The sequence below is a fragment of the Martes martes genome, assembly GCF_963455335.1.
Source record: "Martes martes genome assembly, chromosome: 9".
Taxonomy (NCBI): Eukaryota; Metazoa; Chordata; class Mammalia; order Carnivora; family Mustelidae; genus Martes; species Martes martes.
In genome coordinates, this window is record NC_137896.1 from 51,543,977 (window position 1) to 51,562,002 (window position 18,026).

Consider the following 18,026-nt stretch of genomic DNA (forward strand, 5'->3'; position numbering starts at 1 on the left):
TGGGGCAGTGTAATTCGATGTGCTGTTTCCCCTCTTCCCTCAAGTTTCCACACTTTGGAAATATACCAAGTGCCATTGTCGTACAGCAGTGGCTCTCCTTTGCATCCAGCCAGTCTCAGGGTGGTCCTAAGTGATGGTAAGTTTGGGCTATGAACAGAGCATGGTTATTAAAAAGTATATTGCTTTTCCTCCCAAGGCTCAGTGGGTAATACATTTGAAAAGGATTTAGGTATTGTGGTAGGCCTGCCGTCTAAAAGGGGCCTTCAACCTGCATTTCTTTCTTTCTTTCTTTTTTAAAGATTTATTTATTTGAGAGAGAGACCAGAGCGGGAGGGGCAGAGGGAGAGGAAGAGAGAGAATCTCAAGCAGACTCCCACTGAGCACATGGAGCCCGAGGGGCTTCGATCCTGAGATCGCGACCTGAGCCGAAACCAAGAGTCAGATGCTTAACTCACTGAGCCACCTGGGCACCCCTCAAGCTGCAATTCTATTTCATTTAACTAACCTGGCCAAATCTGTGTGCTTGTTCCTACCCGGGGAAAAGTGGATCTGCAAGCAGATGGGCTCTGTAAAGAAGCAGGGGAGCAGAGCACTGACGGTCCACCTTCCGGACCCACAGGGAGGGCGGTGCCTCTGTGTCCGCCCAGAGGCCCTCTGGATGCCACTGAAGGTGACTCACCCAGGACCCAGCCCTAATACCATTTCAGAAATGCAGTTCAGTAAAGGTCACTGCTCACACATCTGGGGCTCAGCCTGAAAATCTAGCAGAGTTCCTTCAGCACGTCTGGATAAACCAACTCCGAGGGCCGACGGTTTTACTCTCCTAACTGAGTGGTGTAGCAATAACACACATCAAGCAGCTACAAACATCCTTGAAGGGCCACGAAGAGCAAGCAGATCCTCCTGGAGAGCCACTTGAAAGCCTTCACTCCCCCTTCACCCGCACTCAAGTGGTTTCTGAGAAGCAGCGGGAACCAGACCAGAGGGAGCCCTTCCTTTCATCCCTTCAGGGCGGGCTGCCTGCTCGGTGGGCCACAGCCATAGCCACCTCACAGTGCAGCGTGACTGGGGACCCACTCCTGTCACCGAGCCCTTCCCTGTCAGAACGCAAGCCAGTCACACGGTGCCCAAATCACCACTCCTCAGAAAGAAGGGAAATTAAAAAAGGAAAAGTTGAAAAACTCCCTCAGTCTTTTGTTGCAGAAGTAACACAAATTGTTCCTCTGGGCAGTTCTAGGTGAGGCTCTTAATGTAATCATCGCTGCCATTAACCCTCTGCTGTCCTGCTGAGGACTCTGGGAGCCATGACATTCCAGAACCCCAGAATGTCCTGTCTCGCACATCCCATCTCAATTCCAGAGGCTGTCAGAGGCTTGGAACCACTCATAGAAAGGCAACACTCTAGGAGAGAGAGGCAGACCTTGGGGGGGTCTCGCCTGCAGCCTCACGGTGGGTCCAGATGTAAGTGGAGAGGCCAAAGGTCAGATGTCGCACCCTCCTCAGTGCTTGCAGATCTCCCCACTGCACACCCCCCCACACACTCATGCACACACACCACAGGCACCTACACCACAAGCACGCACACATACATCACATACACACAACCACACACATCAGAGGCACACACACTATAGACACACACACACCACATACCACACTCACACACACTACAGGCACACATACACACTACACTCACACATATCATAGGCACACTACAGGCACACACACGCACCACATACCACATGTACACATGTACCACACTTGCCATACCATAGACACATACACACCACAGACACCACACACCACAGTCACACACACATCATAGGCACACACATTTCCCAGTAGGACGGAGGCTCAGGTATGAAGACCCTGCTCCCGGTGTGCCCACTGTGGGCCGTGAACCCTTGAAGGTGGTACCCTTCCCACCCACTGGCCCACCGGGAACACAGTCCAGCACTGATAAACATCTGATGAATGAATGAATGGACGAGGAGGCTGGACAAAAATACACTTGTACTCTCCAGAGCCAACGCAGCTGACCTCTTGTCCAGGCCAAGGCAGAGTGCCTACACCCAGCCTCACTGACAAGTACATATTCAATGTCCTGTGTGCCCTTCACTTTCCCAAGATGGGGATTGGCAGTTGGTAAAGGCAGGATGGCCACACACAGGAAGCCTGCACTCCAGCCATGAGACAGACAACTGTCATGTAACTACACATATTACCTTTTCTGGAGGGAAAAATGTGAGTGTAGAGTGCTGGGTGCGGAGGCTCCATCACTCAGGGGTCAGGGGCCATTCCGAGGGACATGTGACAGGTGGGGAGGGCACTCAGGCCATGGGGAGAGCCGCAGAGGCCCTAGGGGAGCCAACAGGCAGCACGAGTGGAGTGAGCCAAGAGCAGGCCTGGAACTGAGCCTAGGAGGGAGGTGGGCGCTAGGTCAGGCAGGGCCTCTCAGGCGCACAGACTCTGACGTTGGCTCTGAGGAGGCTGGAACCAGGTGAAGCAGGCTCTAGCCGCTGAGGGGACAATAGGCTGTGGGTGCCCACGGTGAGCCGGGGAGACGGGGCACACCGGGTGGGAGGCTAGTCCTGGGGGAATATTTCCTGACAAAGCTTCAGACATAAAAAATATCTTTCTACCTATCTTTTAACAAATCTAAAAGATTTCCTATCAGTTTCTCACACCCTCACCTGATATCCAAACAAGGGGTTGGGCAAGGACATTCCTCAGAAGCCCCCAGGCTGCCACTGCTCTCCCTGTCACCTCCTCTGTGCTCGTGTTTGGGGCTGGTCACCTTAGTAAAGGTGTCTCCTTGACCCAGGTCGAGCAGGACTCAGAGGTGGCTGGAAGGAGGGAACCAGGAACCGGGAGCCACGAAGGTGACTGAGATTCTCTTGTAACTTCTGGGGGCTTCCTGAGTAGAACACTGCAGTGAGGCTCATCCCACTTTGCTTCCTGGGTCTTTCCAGCCCTGAAAGCATTCCCTACGCCCGTCAGAAAGAGGCAGAGAAGACACAGTGGGCCTGGGTGCCCAGCGATGGGGACAACAGTCTTGACATGGGTGCTGAGATTTCACACACCCTGGGCAATACCCTGAGGGATTTAGCCACCAGAAAAAAAAGGGTCTAGCCAACCAGCCAAATTCTCAGCCTGCCAAGCAGTCGGTGACTTAGGAAGGGTGTTTGTTTTCCTGTGAGCATTTTGGACTGACATAAAAAGTGATAAGTATCTGACTGAACCTCATCTTTTCCTGAAACAGGAAGAAAGCAGAGGACAGAAAGCAAATATTTATTGAATGCCTATTTTTGAGCCTGGTTCTCTAAATGCCTTTGCTCACTGAATCCTATTATCAACTCCATTGTACAGCTAAAAAAAGAGACTCGAAGACCAAGTACATGTCCCAAAGTTACCACTTAAGAAAAAAGTGTCATGATTTGTATCCTTGTTTACGGACTCCAGAGCCCAAACTGTCTATACTTGATTTTTATCTAAGCCCGTCCCCTGGATCAGAACATAGTTTGGGATTAATGCTGGGGTAATTCACACAGAAGAGAAGTCCCACACTTTTGGGAGACAACGACTACACATTCAGCAGCATAATAAGATCACATGGAAGGGTGTTGTGCTGACCCCAAAAGCAGTAAAGTAGGGCTAGGCCGGGACAGGGTGGTTCTGTTGTATACGGGTCTTTGCCAACTCAGAGCATCCCTCAGGCCCTAAGGGGAGACTGGGGAAGGGACAGTGTGTGGTGAAAGTGGGGAAGAGAGCTGTCCTTACGGCCACTGATCCACAGCCTCACGTGGTAAGCACGACGGGGTTCAGTCTGACACGATGAGCCTCAGGCTCCTGCTGCGAGCCGGGTGCAAAAGTGACTCTGGTGTCAGCCAGCTGCTGCCTGAGACAATCTCATGGCCTCTCAGGATTCCTGAGCATTACAGAGTCAACTCACTAAAGGGCAGCCCCAGGCCCCTGACAACCAGCACAGCCGCCTCGCAGGGCGATGAGGATGTTAAACTGGAATGTACACAGTCAGGGTTCAAGGAGAATTTGTTGGATTTTGTAGTTGGGTTAAAACCAGGTAGCATGGAGTAAGCTGCCGCAGAAAGACTGGAACTCAAAGTCCCCGCTCGTCTGCCAAGCCTGAAGCTCATCCCTTCACCCCGGCACCCCCTCGCCCCGTAGGACCTGTGTCCTGACCCTGAAGATTAGGTGCCCTGGCAAGGTTAAATGTTTCCCCGAGGTCAGCTGTAGGGTCCCTAACTGCAAAGTCCCTGCACAAGGGTGCCTCCCCAGCAAACTCATTTCCTCTCTGTGCATGCAGAGGGCGGCAGGCATCAAGGCCCCGCGTGAGAGCTGGCGAAAGCGCAAGCGGCCAAGCTTTGGGGGTTCCGTGTGCTTTTTTCCTTTAGTCTTTGCATTGGCACGTGCCCTGCTTTTTGGAGTGGGACAACTAAGAAGTTATAAAATATGCTTTTTATAGCTGCTTCACTAAAGGTAGTTATTCATTCTCTTCTTAAATGAAGCAAGGACTATGGTTTTAGAATGGCTCTAATTCATGCAATTTTAACAGGACTGTTCAAAAGCCAACGCCAAAGGTAAAAAATCTTGCTTTGATCCACCTGCTTCCTGACTTTTTAAAGCCAATCAATCCCATCACCATGAGGTTTTTGAAAGGTAAGTGGGAGTCATCCATGGATCTTAGAGACCCCTCTTTCCTTGCTGACTCCAGAGTGGAATGCAGGCAAACAACAAAGCATTCCATGCAGCCAAAATCAAGCCGGTTTGAAGGAGCGATGCCAACCCCAGAGTCACTTGAGGTGTGATATAAACGGAGGTTGTCAGATGGAACCAGCGGCCCGGGCTTGGGAACAAATGAGCTGGTCAAATGCACATGCAAGGGAAATGTCAGGCAAGCGGCGTGGGCAAGAGGAAACAAGAACAGAGCAGGAGAGTCACGACTCGTCACCCATGTCCTACAGAGGCTTTGTCTGAAGACGTTTAGAGGTAAGAGCTGTAGATAGAACAGGGACTCAGTAGGGGCGTCTGCCCCAATCCAAGCAGACAGGCAAAAGTGGGTGCTCCCAGAAAGGTTATGTGAACAGGGCAGGGGAGGGATGTCACAGCACAATTTTCAGTGGGAATCGTGTGCAGGGGTTTTTAACTCTCCATATTAACCCACAGGATTCAAGAAAAAAAGTCCTTGGAAAACACTCTGAGATAATGTACTTCCTGCCTGGTTTCCCATGGGAATAGTCACATTACCTATCCAGGGACCCCCCAGACCCTTATGTGCTGGGTGCCTTTGCCCCTCAATTGCAACTCAAATGCCATCTCTCTAGAAGCCCTCATGGCCACAGATCCCTCAACAGCAATGCCCACTCATGCCCTAGGCACAGTTGCTGTACCCCCAACCCAGTTCCAAGTAAGAACGATACCAACCACAGAATGAGCCTAGAAAGCCTGAGTTTTAATTTTCCCCATGAGGACCACTTACTGCTTCTTCTAAAATGCCAAACACAAAGGGCTACCACTGAACATTTTGGAACCTTTACTAAATGCCTGCTCCAGCTGCCCAGTGACCAGGGTGGTTTTTTGAGGCTGACTCTGGGACACGTCTCTCTTGACTTGCTCCTGCCTGCCTCTCCCACCACACATGAGGGTCCAGAGGGCAGCAGGTCTGTCTGTGGCCTCTGGGTGTGGTACGGTGGCCAGCAGAGTTGGAGGCTAGTACATCTTGTTGGGGAGAGGACAAATGCCTCTCTATCCTCTTGTCTGATGGGCTCTGGTCTTTACCCTGGAGCTGAGTGTCCCAGGCAGAGGCCTGTAGAACACAGCAGGTTATGACGTTGGTGGGGAAGGCAGGCCTCTGCTCATGCCAGCTGAAGCCGTGTGCTCCACAGCTCTGCAGTGGTCAGTGCAAAGTAAGCTCTCCCAGCTCAAAGAGGCTCCTCTGACAAAATTCTTTGAGGATGATTCTGTCTGTTCCTGGAGCTGGCTGAGCTCAGAGAAGCCTGAAGCCATCACAGAGTCTGCCTCCTTAGCAAAAGCCCAACCAGAACTCGAGAGGTTGAGAGGGGTCTCTGCTCTTGGTCACAAGTGACAGCACAGAGCGTCACAGGCCCCCAGCATGTTCTTCTCTCAGGGGAGGTTCTCCGGAGTCCACTGGGCAGAGAAGTGAGCAAAGTGGGGGCTCTGACATTGCACTCCAGGCAGCCTGTCACTCTAGGCTGCAGACTGAAGGAGAGACAGAGAAGAGGAGGAGGAAGAGGGGAGAGAGGAAAGGGGGGCAGGTCTAGCTACAGCTGCCTGGGGAGCCGCACCAGCCAGATGACAATTGGAATTAGCATCAGAACACCTTGATGAAAGGAAGGTAGAAAAGAGTTGAATCGTGAATGAAAAATAGATTATTCACTGTCAGTCTGAACAATGGAACAAGACACAAATAGCAGCCATGTGCAGGACATGCCAATTTTGCTCAGAAATGGTGTGCGTCGTACTCCAGCGGCCCTCCAGAGAGCTCAGTATCATGGCCAAGTTCGGCACTGAGCAGATGTGGGAAGAGGGAGAGTAACAATGGCCTCTCTGGAGTAGGAAGGACGTGGGCTCTAAGCTGGAGATTTAGACTTCTAGCTCTGTTATTTACAACCACACATGCACACGTGAGGCAGGGGGGAGGGTGGACCAGGACAGATAGGAAACAGAAGATGGAAGGTGGAAGGAGAGGCCCGAGCCACCAGCTGCTGGTAAGCCTCTTGGAGCTCAGGCTACAACGTGAGGAAGACAGTCAAGATCAAGCTTGCCCACATCGGTAAAGCTATCAAGGGCAACTGCGGTTACTACTACTGGGTAGGGGCTCCAGAGGCCCGACCTTGCCCAGCACGGGGAGGAGGGTGTGTGAGTGGAAATAAGGAAGGGGGACACCCATAGACAAGTGTGGAGCCTGTCAGTTGTAGGTGGCAACAACCTTGATGGTAAGCCATCAAGGCTTACAGGGCCATCCTCTCTGCTCTCTCCGCACTTTACAGTCACAGAGGCCTGGAATGGCCAGAAACCAGGCCCCTCGGCATCTCACTGGGCTCTGCTGGGACAGTTCTGCAGCCAAACACTATTCAGTCTGTTAGCCCCTGGGTCCCTCTCTGCGAGACTGACCTGTCCCTATGCACACGTGTCTGTGCCCTCTGGTGTTGTTGCAGAGCACAGGGCTGAGGCATGCTGGCTTCTGGGCCCTACCGCCACTTCCCTGTGAGCTGAAGGGGTCCCTGCAGCAGCCTCCCCTGATGGGCCCCCTCTCCCAGGGTCTGCCAGTCCTGGAGAGACTTCACTCCTCTGGACCCGAGTCGCCACAGAGACACCGTGACTCAGGTGATGGAGGGTCTTGCACCTGTCACCCAGTGAATGTCCTGACAGCTCTCGGGAGAACTGTGTGTCAGGCTGTGTGCCATCTCCTTCCATTCAACAAAAACTCAGCAAGTAGCAAACGGCTCTCCCTACTTACTGAGGCCCAATAGGGAGGAGCTTGGGCACTCTGGAAGGAGCCAGGATTCCAACGGGCAGGTAAGTGGGAATCACGGGGTGTGGGTGGCAATGTTCACAGGGGCCCCCCTTACCTTGGTAAAGGTCAGACAGTCCTTGTCCTGGTCTCTGTCCTTCATCTCGAAATCATAAAGTGCTTTGCCCTGGGGCGGGGTCTGCGGCAAGGGCCGGACGCACTGGATGTAGCTGGCGGGCAGGAAGCCGTGAGCCCCATGCAGCTCCCCGTGGTACCAGTGCTCATCCACCCTGCGCCGCAGGATGATGATGTCGCCCTTGCTGAACTTGAGGTCACCAGGTTCTTTCCCCTCGTAACTGTAGAGTGCCTTCCCATAGGGAAGCTGGGAGAGAGTCTGAAAGCAAAACATAGCATCACGTTACTCAACATGGCCTTCCTCCTGCCCCAATAGATTGGTCTGGGATGGGGGGCTCCTGTGCCATGAGGGCATGTGCAGAATGTTCCAGAGTAGTAAGTACTTCAAAAGAACAGACACCCTATATGGGGATACTCAAGCCCATGGCCCTACGGAGACAAACCCATCCCCATAATGGCAGACCCCCCCATCCCCCACAAAAGAGCATGTGAGAGTGGGGCCAAGTTTGGTCCTGGACTGTCCACAGGAACCAACTCACTCTGCTGAAAAGGACTCTGGAATAGAAGCTAAATTACTGCCCTTTATAGATGAGAGAACTAAGGCATAGAAAAAGAGAAGGTAACTGGCCCAAGGCCTACCCCCCCACCCTACCCTGGGTAGGGATAGCAGAATCCCTACCCAGGTAGATTGGCTCTGATATTTTCATCCACTACTCTGTGTTAAATTGTCCTCCATTCTGTGCTATTTCTAGCTGCCAAACTTCCAACAATTATTGTCCAAGAACATTTTCCTGACTTCATCTCCTAAACTTCACAGCAACTCAAAACACATGTCAAGGGGGTTCTCAGGTCAAAGGGACAGACCCACATGTACCAGGGGACCTTCCCACTCACAGCCTCAAAACCAAGGGCATATACTGGTGATGTCCAGCCCAGAGGGACAGTCTGGCCATGGAAGGTGGAGGCCACCCCCAGGACATGGGTCCCCAATGCACTAGGAGTTCTAACAGGTGGTCCCTGGCTATCATATCACAACCCCCCCATACACACACCAATGACAAATGGCTTTTTGATGCACATGGCAGTTTAGTCCGGAAGTAAAATTTCAAGACGATAAAATAGCATCCTCTCAATGTCATGGGACATCCTTGCCATCCTGTCAAAGATTGGCCAAACTTTCTGAAAGTGATCTGCCATCTTGGGTCTCAAATGGTGAGCAACTAGTTCTGAAACCAACACAGAGTTCGTGGCAATCTTCTGCTCTTCTGCAATAAGGAGTCTGTTGAACCACCCTGAGACTTGGCATCACCATCCCTTCCCAGCTCCTCAACTTAACTGGACCTGTCTCATAAAGACCAGTGGCCGCCTGGGTTTCTATTCCTCTTCCATATGGGTGGTCGATATCCAAGGAAGCTCTGCCAGAGGCCAAGTCTCTGCCAGAGGAAAACCCACCACTGCCCCTGCGGCAATACCCAACAATTTCCTTGACAGAAGCTGCATTTTCTTACCAGGGCTGTCTATGCCAAGGCTTTCTTTAGTATTTGAATCAATCAATAGAACCACAGAAGCCTGCAGCAGTAGTACATCGAAAAGCTCTTTGTAGGGGACTTAATAGCATGTTGGCAACTCAATCACTCTGCATTTCTGTTTCAGCAATGTCAAATGACAGCAGTTAAGAGAGAACCTGCTGGCAAATTGACAAACAGCTACCACTAACCAATTAAGTAGTAACACCAGAGGAGTTTTCGTAGCAGAACTCAATGAGGAAGAAAAAAAATCAGTTTGCTTCCCATAATACTCATCCTAGCTAGCTTTGTACCATGAGCACAATAGCCTATAACAGGCCCTGATTTCAGAGGGCTGATTTGCAGCACAAGGACTGTGATCAGAAAAGAATGGAAGGGGTTGTCGGCTGTGAATCACCTGAAGAAGGACACACAAAGGCCAGCCAGCCCCTGGCTCAGGGGTTCTCAGGCAGGGACCGTTGTGTCCCCCAGGGACATTTTTGCTTGTCACAGCTGGGAGGTGGGATGCCACTGGCATCTAAAGGATAGAAGCCAGGGGTGCTGCTAATCGTCCCGCAACACATGGGGCAGCCCCCACAGCAAAGGACGGCCCCACCCAGAACATTAATAGGGCCGAGGCTGAGAAACTCTGCCCCAGCCTTGTGAGGTTAAATTTACAAAAAGACGGCGTAGCTTTCTTGTTCTATTTGAACTTAGTCTATCACAACTTTAGAAGTTAAATGTAACACTGACTTCCATGATGGAAGTTTTTTCACTACTGAGCACATGGAGAAGCTGAGACACCCATCAAGATAATAGGCGTTAGAGGGACAGTAAGGCGAGAACTCGTTGTCCAACTCAAAAATGGGCTTCAGCTCCGTGTGCAGAAGGTCCCGTTTCCTTTCACCGCAGACCAAGCGGGCAGCCCTCAAAAGCAATGTTTGGAGACCCACAGACACTTGAGGTTGCTGGTAGATTTGCTGCTCTTCATAACAAAGGAGAGAGGGAAAGGCCGGATTGGCACTTACGCTCTGTGCACCCTTGCACGCAATTTGCACATTCACACCTCCCCCTTCTCCCTAAGGAGCCAGTAGCAGGGTCACAGGCATTCCCGCTCTGGCCCGCCTGCTCCCAGCTCTCCCAGCTCAGCTGACACAGATGCCACTCACCAGCACCCCTCCTGGGCACCTTGTGCAATCCTGGCCCCCACCTGCCCGGGATGCAGCAAAGGGCCTGGGTGTAGTGACAAGGAACTGAGGCCGTTCCCAGCAGGAGACCAGCTCCGGGGTTGGTGCTCTTCGAGGCATGTACTGCTGATGTTTAGGGGACCTGGCCTTTCCAGGGCTCTCCAGAATGGGCCTGGCCCCACCCATGTGGGCACCATGGCCCCTGGCCTGGTCAGCCCAACTCCTTCCATGGCCCCAACTCTATCTGTCTCTATCTGTGCTTCCAATTTCCCTTCCAAGCAGTAGACTTGGTTTCGATCTGATCGCTTGTTCAACTTCTTGATCTGGATGTCTCACGACTGTCCTGACAGCCTCCAACCCCTGCATTCCTCACCCAGGCCAGGGAACACCTGCCCACCACCAAGCATGAGCCCATGGTGACCCGTGTGCCCACTCTCTCCCTCCACCTTAGCACTCGCCCTCAAGTCCTCCTGCCCCCATGGGTCAGCAGGCGCTCAGAGAAATACTAGGCCTGCTCCAACCCCCCATGGCCAGGCCCTTCCTCTCTCCCTCCTACACGGCTGCAAACTTCCACCAGTGAGCCCTCAGGCCCCGTCAGCCCACTGTGAGGCTGGATGCCCCAACACAGAGCCGACCTACCCCCTGGGGCTCCGGAGCTTTCCATGGCTACCGACTACCCCTGGGGATCAGGATGCCCTCACATGGTCTCAGCCCAGCTTCCAGCCCCCGCTCCCAACGCTCTTCCCCACCGCCCGTGCCAGCCACGGGGGCAGCACCTTGTTCACAGAGAGCACGTGCTTCTGGAACCCCTGGGGCTTGCTTACTACCTTGGCCCCTCTTACTTCCTCCCAAACCCAGCAGCAGCAGGCTGTGTTCTCCAAGTTCTGAGAGCCTGTACCCCATCACACCCCTACCACACTAGCACCTCTCAACCCAAGCCCTGGGACAGGACTGTCTGGAACATGGTAGCTGTCCTGGGCATGTTTGTTCATTCAGCTGGGCTCAGTTTACTCCTGAGACAGAGCCTGGGTGGGGCTGGAGGTAGGCAAAGTCACAAATGACAGATTGGACATGACACCCCTTGTCAAGCAGCATGCCTCACAGAGATCCAGGACAAGGGTGATGCCGATCCCACTGCACATGGAGGAGCAAAAGAGCAGCTGCAGCAGAAGCCAGGCAGGAGCGCCCTGCAAACACGGTGGCCTGGCCGGGGCCAACCATCCTGTGGCTCTGAGGTCAGATCACTGGGCTCAGAGCACACAGCACAGCCTTGCCGGCCCAGCCACGGTCTGGCGAGGCAGCCATCCTCTGGTCTGTGCCTGTGGGTGGGCAAGGACAGGGCAAGTGGAGAGAGAGAGCCATGGAGAAGGGAAGGGGGAGAGGGAGGGAGCCCAGCCCACCTGAGCATTCCCGCCCCAGACTGCCAAGATCAGCACCTGAAGGAGCAAAACTGAGAGGCAGAACATAGCTCTGAAGGCAATAATGAAAGGCAGGGACAATGCCAAGAGGTGGCTTATTGGGGGTGGGAGGAGTGGGGTGATGGGGTAGAGCTGCCAGAACCTGGTTCTCGCTGGTAGGAAATGCTCTGAAATGGGGGCTCTCAGACCTCTAAGGCACCTGTCATCTTCAAAGCCCTTTGTAAGATTAACTAATTAGTCCATGACAGGGCCTGACCCTCCCAGCCCCCAGAAACTGACCGGGTTTCCATGCTGCCATTACCTCTCGGCCCACAGACTGCTCCGTAGAACCCCTCAACCACGTGTGCTCCTCTCTAGAGGAATCCTATCCAAACACAGCCACTGAGCCGCCATTCTATGGGCTCAAGACATTAAGGAAAAGAAATAAAAGGAAAAGGGAAATACATCTGGGATGCCTACAGGATAATTTACACCAGCCACCCCTGCAAGGCATTAATAATAATTAAAACTTATAATGTCAATTTCATGGCTCATTACTCAGATGTAGCACACAAATCTTGCTGTGGGCTTAATGCCCTACCCCGTGGAGACATGGGTGCTCACGCACGCACAACAGCAGCATCTCCATATTTTATGGAGATCACCGCGGCAGCGGGCTTTGACAAATGTGCCTCCATTACACCATGCCGCTGACAGGCTCTAAGTCACTGGGGCTTCCCTGGGAGTGGGGCATGTGGGGGAGGGTGGCGGGGGCAAGGCCAGGTCTCACTCCTTCAGATTCCCCAGCAAGCTCAGGTGAACATTGTGGACAAAGAACTAGCCCATGTTTTAGGTTCTAAGGACTCAACCTGTCTCCGTTACTCAGAGCTTCCCAGGCAATACTTTAGAGTGGCATAGCTTCTAACTGCATGTTCCCAATGGAGGGCCCCCTGGTCCATCAGCTCCATGAGGACAGATAACATGCCTACTTTTTGTTCAGTGTTGCATCCCTGACACCTGGCCTGACATAGATCCATGCTCACGATGTCTCTTGAATGAATGAACATAGGGACCAGTCAAACCAACCCTCCAGGACTGCACCTGGGCTAAGAGCTTCCCCTGCACATTGTTTTTTTCCAGGATGTGAGGTTCAGGGTCCACACAGACCAAAAGCTTATTGCTAAGAGTGGCTGGGTCTGGATAAATGGAAACAATCCCAGTGATTACTTGAGGAGGAGGGCATGACAACCTGAGGAACTAGGCTGAGCAAACGCACAGAGTTGGACACACGTGGGTCTGCCTCCCACAGACATGGCAGAGCTGATGGTCACAGAATAAACACACCCTGGCACGTTCCAGGGATGGTGAGCAGGCTGTGGAAGGGAGACGGCCTAACCACAAACATGCCAAGCCTCCAGGGCCTATGAAGGCGGCAGAGACAGCTAACAGTCCCCTGATACCCACTTGCTCTTGCTTCTTGCCAGTGAGAATATTCCAGGTTTCAAATGGGGGTCAAGGTCGCCCAGCTAAATACTTTCTTTACCAGCCTTGCTTGCAGGTTGCCGTGGCCATGTGTCATAACTCTAATCATCTAGTGCACATAACAGCAGCTCGTGCAATTCTGGACCCCGATTTATAATGACATTGGTAAGGAGATCCTAATTCCTGATTCTCCCTCCCACGGCCTGAATGGCGGGGGTCGGGGGGAAGTGAGCCAGCTCCTGCCACTCCAAGACCCCCCTCTGAGCAAAGGCAGGAGGAGGATCCTGCTCCTTGACTGACCATGTAGAACAGATCCCAGGACTGTGACGTGGAGAAAAGACACTTCACCTTACTCCAGCCGCCATACTTGGGGATGTTCTCACCAGAGTGCGGCCTGTGTCCTGAGTAGGTCAGAGGCTCTGTGGTAGGACTTACCATCTCCCCAGCCCGTAAGTGGTTTTCAAGGCAAAGCACTGACCCCCACACCACTGTGGAGGTTACCATCCATGTATTCCCTGCTAGGACGGTCCTGTGAGTGTGAACCCTCTCAGGTTTAGAATTGCTTGAAAAGCCACGATGTCATGCGCTAAATGAAGCAGTGAAACAGAACGTCCCCTCCCTCTAGTTTACATGTCACATCTGTGATAGAGATGTCACTACATCACACATCAACCAGGACATTCCCAGGTTTTAGTTCAACAGCTCCTCAAGCGCCTTCTTCCATTTTTCTCATTAAAAGCTTCCCATCAGGTGCTGGATTTTTGTTCCGTTCACTCCTCTGTTCTGAGGATTTTATTTTCTTTCCGGTATTTGCATACATGTGCTTCCAAGAATTTACAGAACAGCATGATGTGCCAGACCCTGCAGTAGGCTACGGGGAGTAAGACACCTCCCTCTATTCAGAGGGTCACCAACCAGGGCAACAAAAGAGAAATGCACATTTGGCCCCCAACACCTGTGGGGTGAGGACAACACTAAGCCGGTACCCTGTGATGCAGGCGTAAGCCATCTACACCAAGAGTGGCCATTAGCCACCTTGCATTGAGCACAAGTTTTGTGTTTCAGCAAGATCTGTGAGGATTAATAAGAAATTGTACATTTTTCTTTTTTCTTCCTTTTTCCTTTGCTCTTCCCGGATCTCGTCAAAGGCCATCTTCTCAAGTTTGCCTGCTGTTCTATGCACTTTGGCAGGCAATTTGCTGATGTTAGTGGTAATTTGCTGGAAGGTGGGAGGGCTTAACTTTTCAGTCTGAGCTGTTAGGAGAAGTGAGATTTAAGGAAACCCTTGTTCTGCCTTAGAGACATCTGGTGACTTTGGGCTGGATGGAGTCATTTGTATGTAGAAGGTGTGAAGCCCCTTGGGTTCTCCAGATGAATGTTCTATATAAGCAATACCACGCTTATGCCACGGAAGGAATGTGGCTCTTTGAACCTCCTCTCAAATTAGCTGATACAACTCTGTAATAAAATCATCATGGCATCAGAAATAAAACTTTTTCGAAGCAACACACTCCTCTTCAAAGAGTTTATGCTTTAAAACACTCCAGTCACCCTTCCGAGGCTGTGAAGCCACTTTCTAAGCCACTTGCCTATGTGACCCTGGAAAGAGGAGAGACACCAGGATCCAACAAAGTCCGGCAGAGAGAAGGTGGGATCCAAAATTAAGGTCTTCTGGAAGCTGAGTCTCAGAAAAAGTGGCTCCTAACAAGGACCTACTCAGTTAGGAGGGTGTTTTTTTTTTCCCCCTATTTGGGGAGCTTTAGAGCCAACATTAATGGAAATATTGAGAGTGATAAGAATTCTGGAGAAAGTACACGTGCACATACATGTGCTCACACACACGGACATGCTCGTAGGCCTGGCCTTGGTTCAGCATTCACACAGATGAGGGTCGCAGACAGTCAGTTTGCTCCCATGCGATAGAGAGCCCTCACGTGTGACAATCAGATCTCTAGCATCCTCCTCCTTGTCCTCAGGGAACATGCGGGCTCATTCCCACTGGGGCCAGGAGCTCAATTTTTACTATCCACATGAAGAAGAATAAAGGGGACCCTCACAGTCACCAAAACAAAGTGGGCCTCTGCTGACCTCAACACAAGACCGCGGCTGACCCCAGCACAAGACCATGGCTGAGGCCAGCTGGACTGACTCATGGGGTGCCAGCTTCTTGTCCCCCCTCAGTGCAGGCTGGGGGAGAAGAGCATGTGTGCTTGTATGTGCCCTTCCTCCCTCGGAGACCTGTGCAGTCTTCAACTCCAAAGCAGCTTCTCACTGAACACAAGTGCCTTTCTGGGCACCAGCTCCATCAAACTCTCTGGTTTTAAAGTTTCCACGGCAACACTACAATGGTTCCATTCTGGTCAAAAAATGGCTTCACCAAGTTCTGTTTCACCAGCAATCTCTCTATTTCTGGTTTACAAAGACAAAGATGCCCTGGGAGAAGCTTCTCTGAAATGCTTGTGTTGTCCAGCTGCAGATTATCTGTAGGCCACGGCAGGAGCAAGGGAGCATTACACTACCATGTGCTTCAGCCCTCCTGACTGTGCCCCTCAAAGGGCCTTGGACACACAGTGACTGAGCAGACACCACACGGGGCCCTGGCCTGACTATTCACTTTCCTTCTGAGCAGGGAAGGGAGCAGTTCGACAGCAAAGGTCAAGAATGAAAACCAGAAAGTTCTATGAAAGGGAAAGCAAAGGGAGCTGAAGACTGAGACCCCTGACCAGAATTCTGTAAGTGCCCTTGACCAGGGCTGTGTGTGCCAGCAGGCAGAGCACACAGCCACACAAGAAGACTCCCAGGGGCTGCCAAGGGGGCTGACCACCAATAAAGGGGTGTGGCCTCCCTTCCCCAAAATCAAGACAGATATGCCCAGAGTCCCCCTGAACAGAGACAATAGCCTGTCCTCTCTCTTGGCTGGAAGAGGTGTAATCTGACTATGCCGAAGGCCGGTGGCCAGCTGAACTGCAGAGTGAGGCCCCATGTGGTAGGGGCCGGGCTTTTCCACACCCCCTTGGTTTCCAAATCACTCCAGCCCAACACCCAGCATGACACTCACGGGGAGAGTGGGTGCCCCACTCCCCTACCGCCAAAGCCGCAGTGCCAGTCTGCTCTCCTTCATTTTCATAACATTTCCACTCAAGAACTTACCAAGGTTCAAAGGGTAACAGAACGAGGTTCTCAACCCCTGCGAGACACCCTGTTGTACACACGCATACCTGTGTCCTGTCCGACACCATCCAGCTCTCGGGGAACCTCCTCCCCTACCCACTCTCCATCCCTGCTGCCTGTGAGCCAGGCTCTCCCCTCGCCATCTGCCTCTGCGACCTCACTGTGCTCTGGAGATCCTGCCACTCTGGGAGCTGTGAAGGCCCCTTTGTGGTTCATTGCATGACCTACCCAAAGTGTGAAGGATGCCCTATGAGGTCTGGCTCATAAAATCAAAAGTAATTCTATTCTGACAATTATGAAAACATGAGATCATTAGAACTGCCTGGAAAAGTTTTAACCCTAGGTTTGGCAGTCATGTAACTAGGGCACCAGTAAGTATTGTTCAGAGACAAAACACCTAGTTCATACCTGTGCAGCAAGAGGCATGTTTGACTAGCACACATGCATACACACAAGCACGTCCACGCATACACACACTCAAACTGTTCCTCAAACATAACCTGCCCACCACATACACAGGTCTACTGTTCTGAAGTCAGAGAGGAGAAAGAGAAGATGAACATCAAATATTAGCCTAGATCAGGAGCTGGCAAACCATGGCCTGGGGGCCAAATCCATCCTGCCTGCTGTCTCTGTAAATCAAGCTTTATGGGGACGCAGCCACGCCCACCCATTTATGACAGCCAAGCGGAGGACTTGCAACAGTCCAGATGGGCCACAAAACCAAAAGCATTTGCTATCTGGCCCTTCACTGAAAAAAGTCTGCTGACTCCTGGAATGGAACGTCAGAGCCAGCAATGGCCCAAGGTCAGAGGCTTGCACAGTTCCCACTCGTTCCTGGCTTAGGGGCAGGGGGGTGGCTGCCGGGCCCCTCGGTGTAGGTGGAGTGTGCCACCTTTGAGAACAGCACTGCCACTTCCACTGTCAAAGCAGCAGTCGGGGGACTGGAGCCGGCCCTGGAGCAGTGGTGGCCTTGCCGTGTGCCTTTTGATAAATCACCTCCACACACAGGGCCTCCGTTTTCCCATACGCGGGAGATAATCAAGTCTGTCCTTCCAAATTTTCTAGTAATGTCAAAAGAGTAAAATTGATGGCACGTAACGAGCTGTCTCTTAATGAAGAAGGTGCTATAAAAATGATCACTGTAGACTGTTTGCTGAGGCAAACAAATGTTCCAGGACCCTGCATGCCGGTGCTAGAGAAGGCATCAGTAATGACCCCTAAGTGTAGCCTGGAAGCAACATCAGACGGAGGAGGCGAGCACAACGCCCCCGCCCCCCAGCACCTGCACACATGGGCTCCAACAGGCGCCAGGTGCAAGAAAGGTCAGCAAAGGTCTAGAGTGTTGTCCTCAGGTGTGATGTCCTCTCCTCCCCGTCTCCCGGGTCTCTGGGTACTGCTTCAGGTCCCAGGAGTGCTTCCCACCTTGCTTCTGAACGGATGCTCTTCGTCCGGACTTCCGGCCGCACCTTCATCTCTAGCACTGGCCACTTTCCCCTCAGCTCTTGGACTGTGCCATGTGCTGCTTCCTGCCCTCACCCTGTGTGACCCCTGTACTTCTCACAGCCACCCTGTGGGTTGGTCTTAGGTCACGGACACTCTACAGTTGGAAACAGGCACGATGAAGTTCAGGAACTCGCCCAAGTTCCCGGATGTG

The 18,026-nt window shown here is 52.3% G+C and overlaps 1 protein-coding gene across 2 annotated transcripts in view; it reads right to left on the reverse strand.

Moving 5' to 3' along the window:
- The window catches only part of SH3RF3 (SH3 domain containing ring finger 3), a gene marked incomplete at its 5' end in the record, with an annotated part of 355,085 nt that overhangs the window by 139,194 nt on the left and 197,865 nt on the right, over positions 1 to 18,026 (reverse strand). For both annotated transcript variants that reach the window (XM_080813191.1, XM_080813190.1), the window contains one exon: positions 7,611 to 7,886. In XM_080813191.1, coding sequence (XP_080669317.1) covers positions 7,611 to 7,886 — 276 coding nt within the window. The remainder of the gene's footprint in view (positions 1 to 7,610; positions 7,887 to 18,026) is intronic.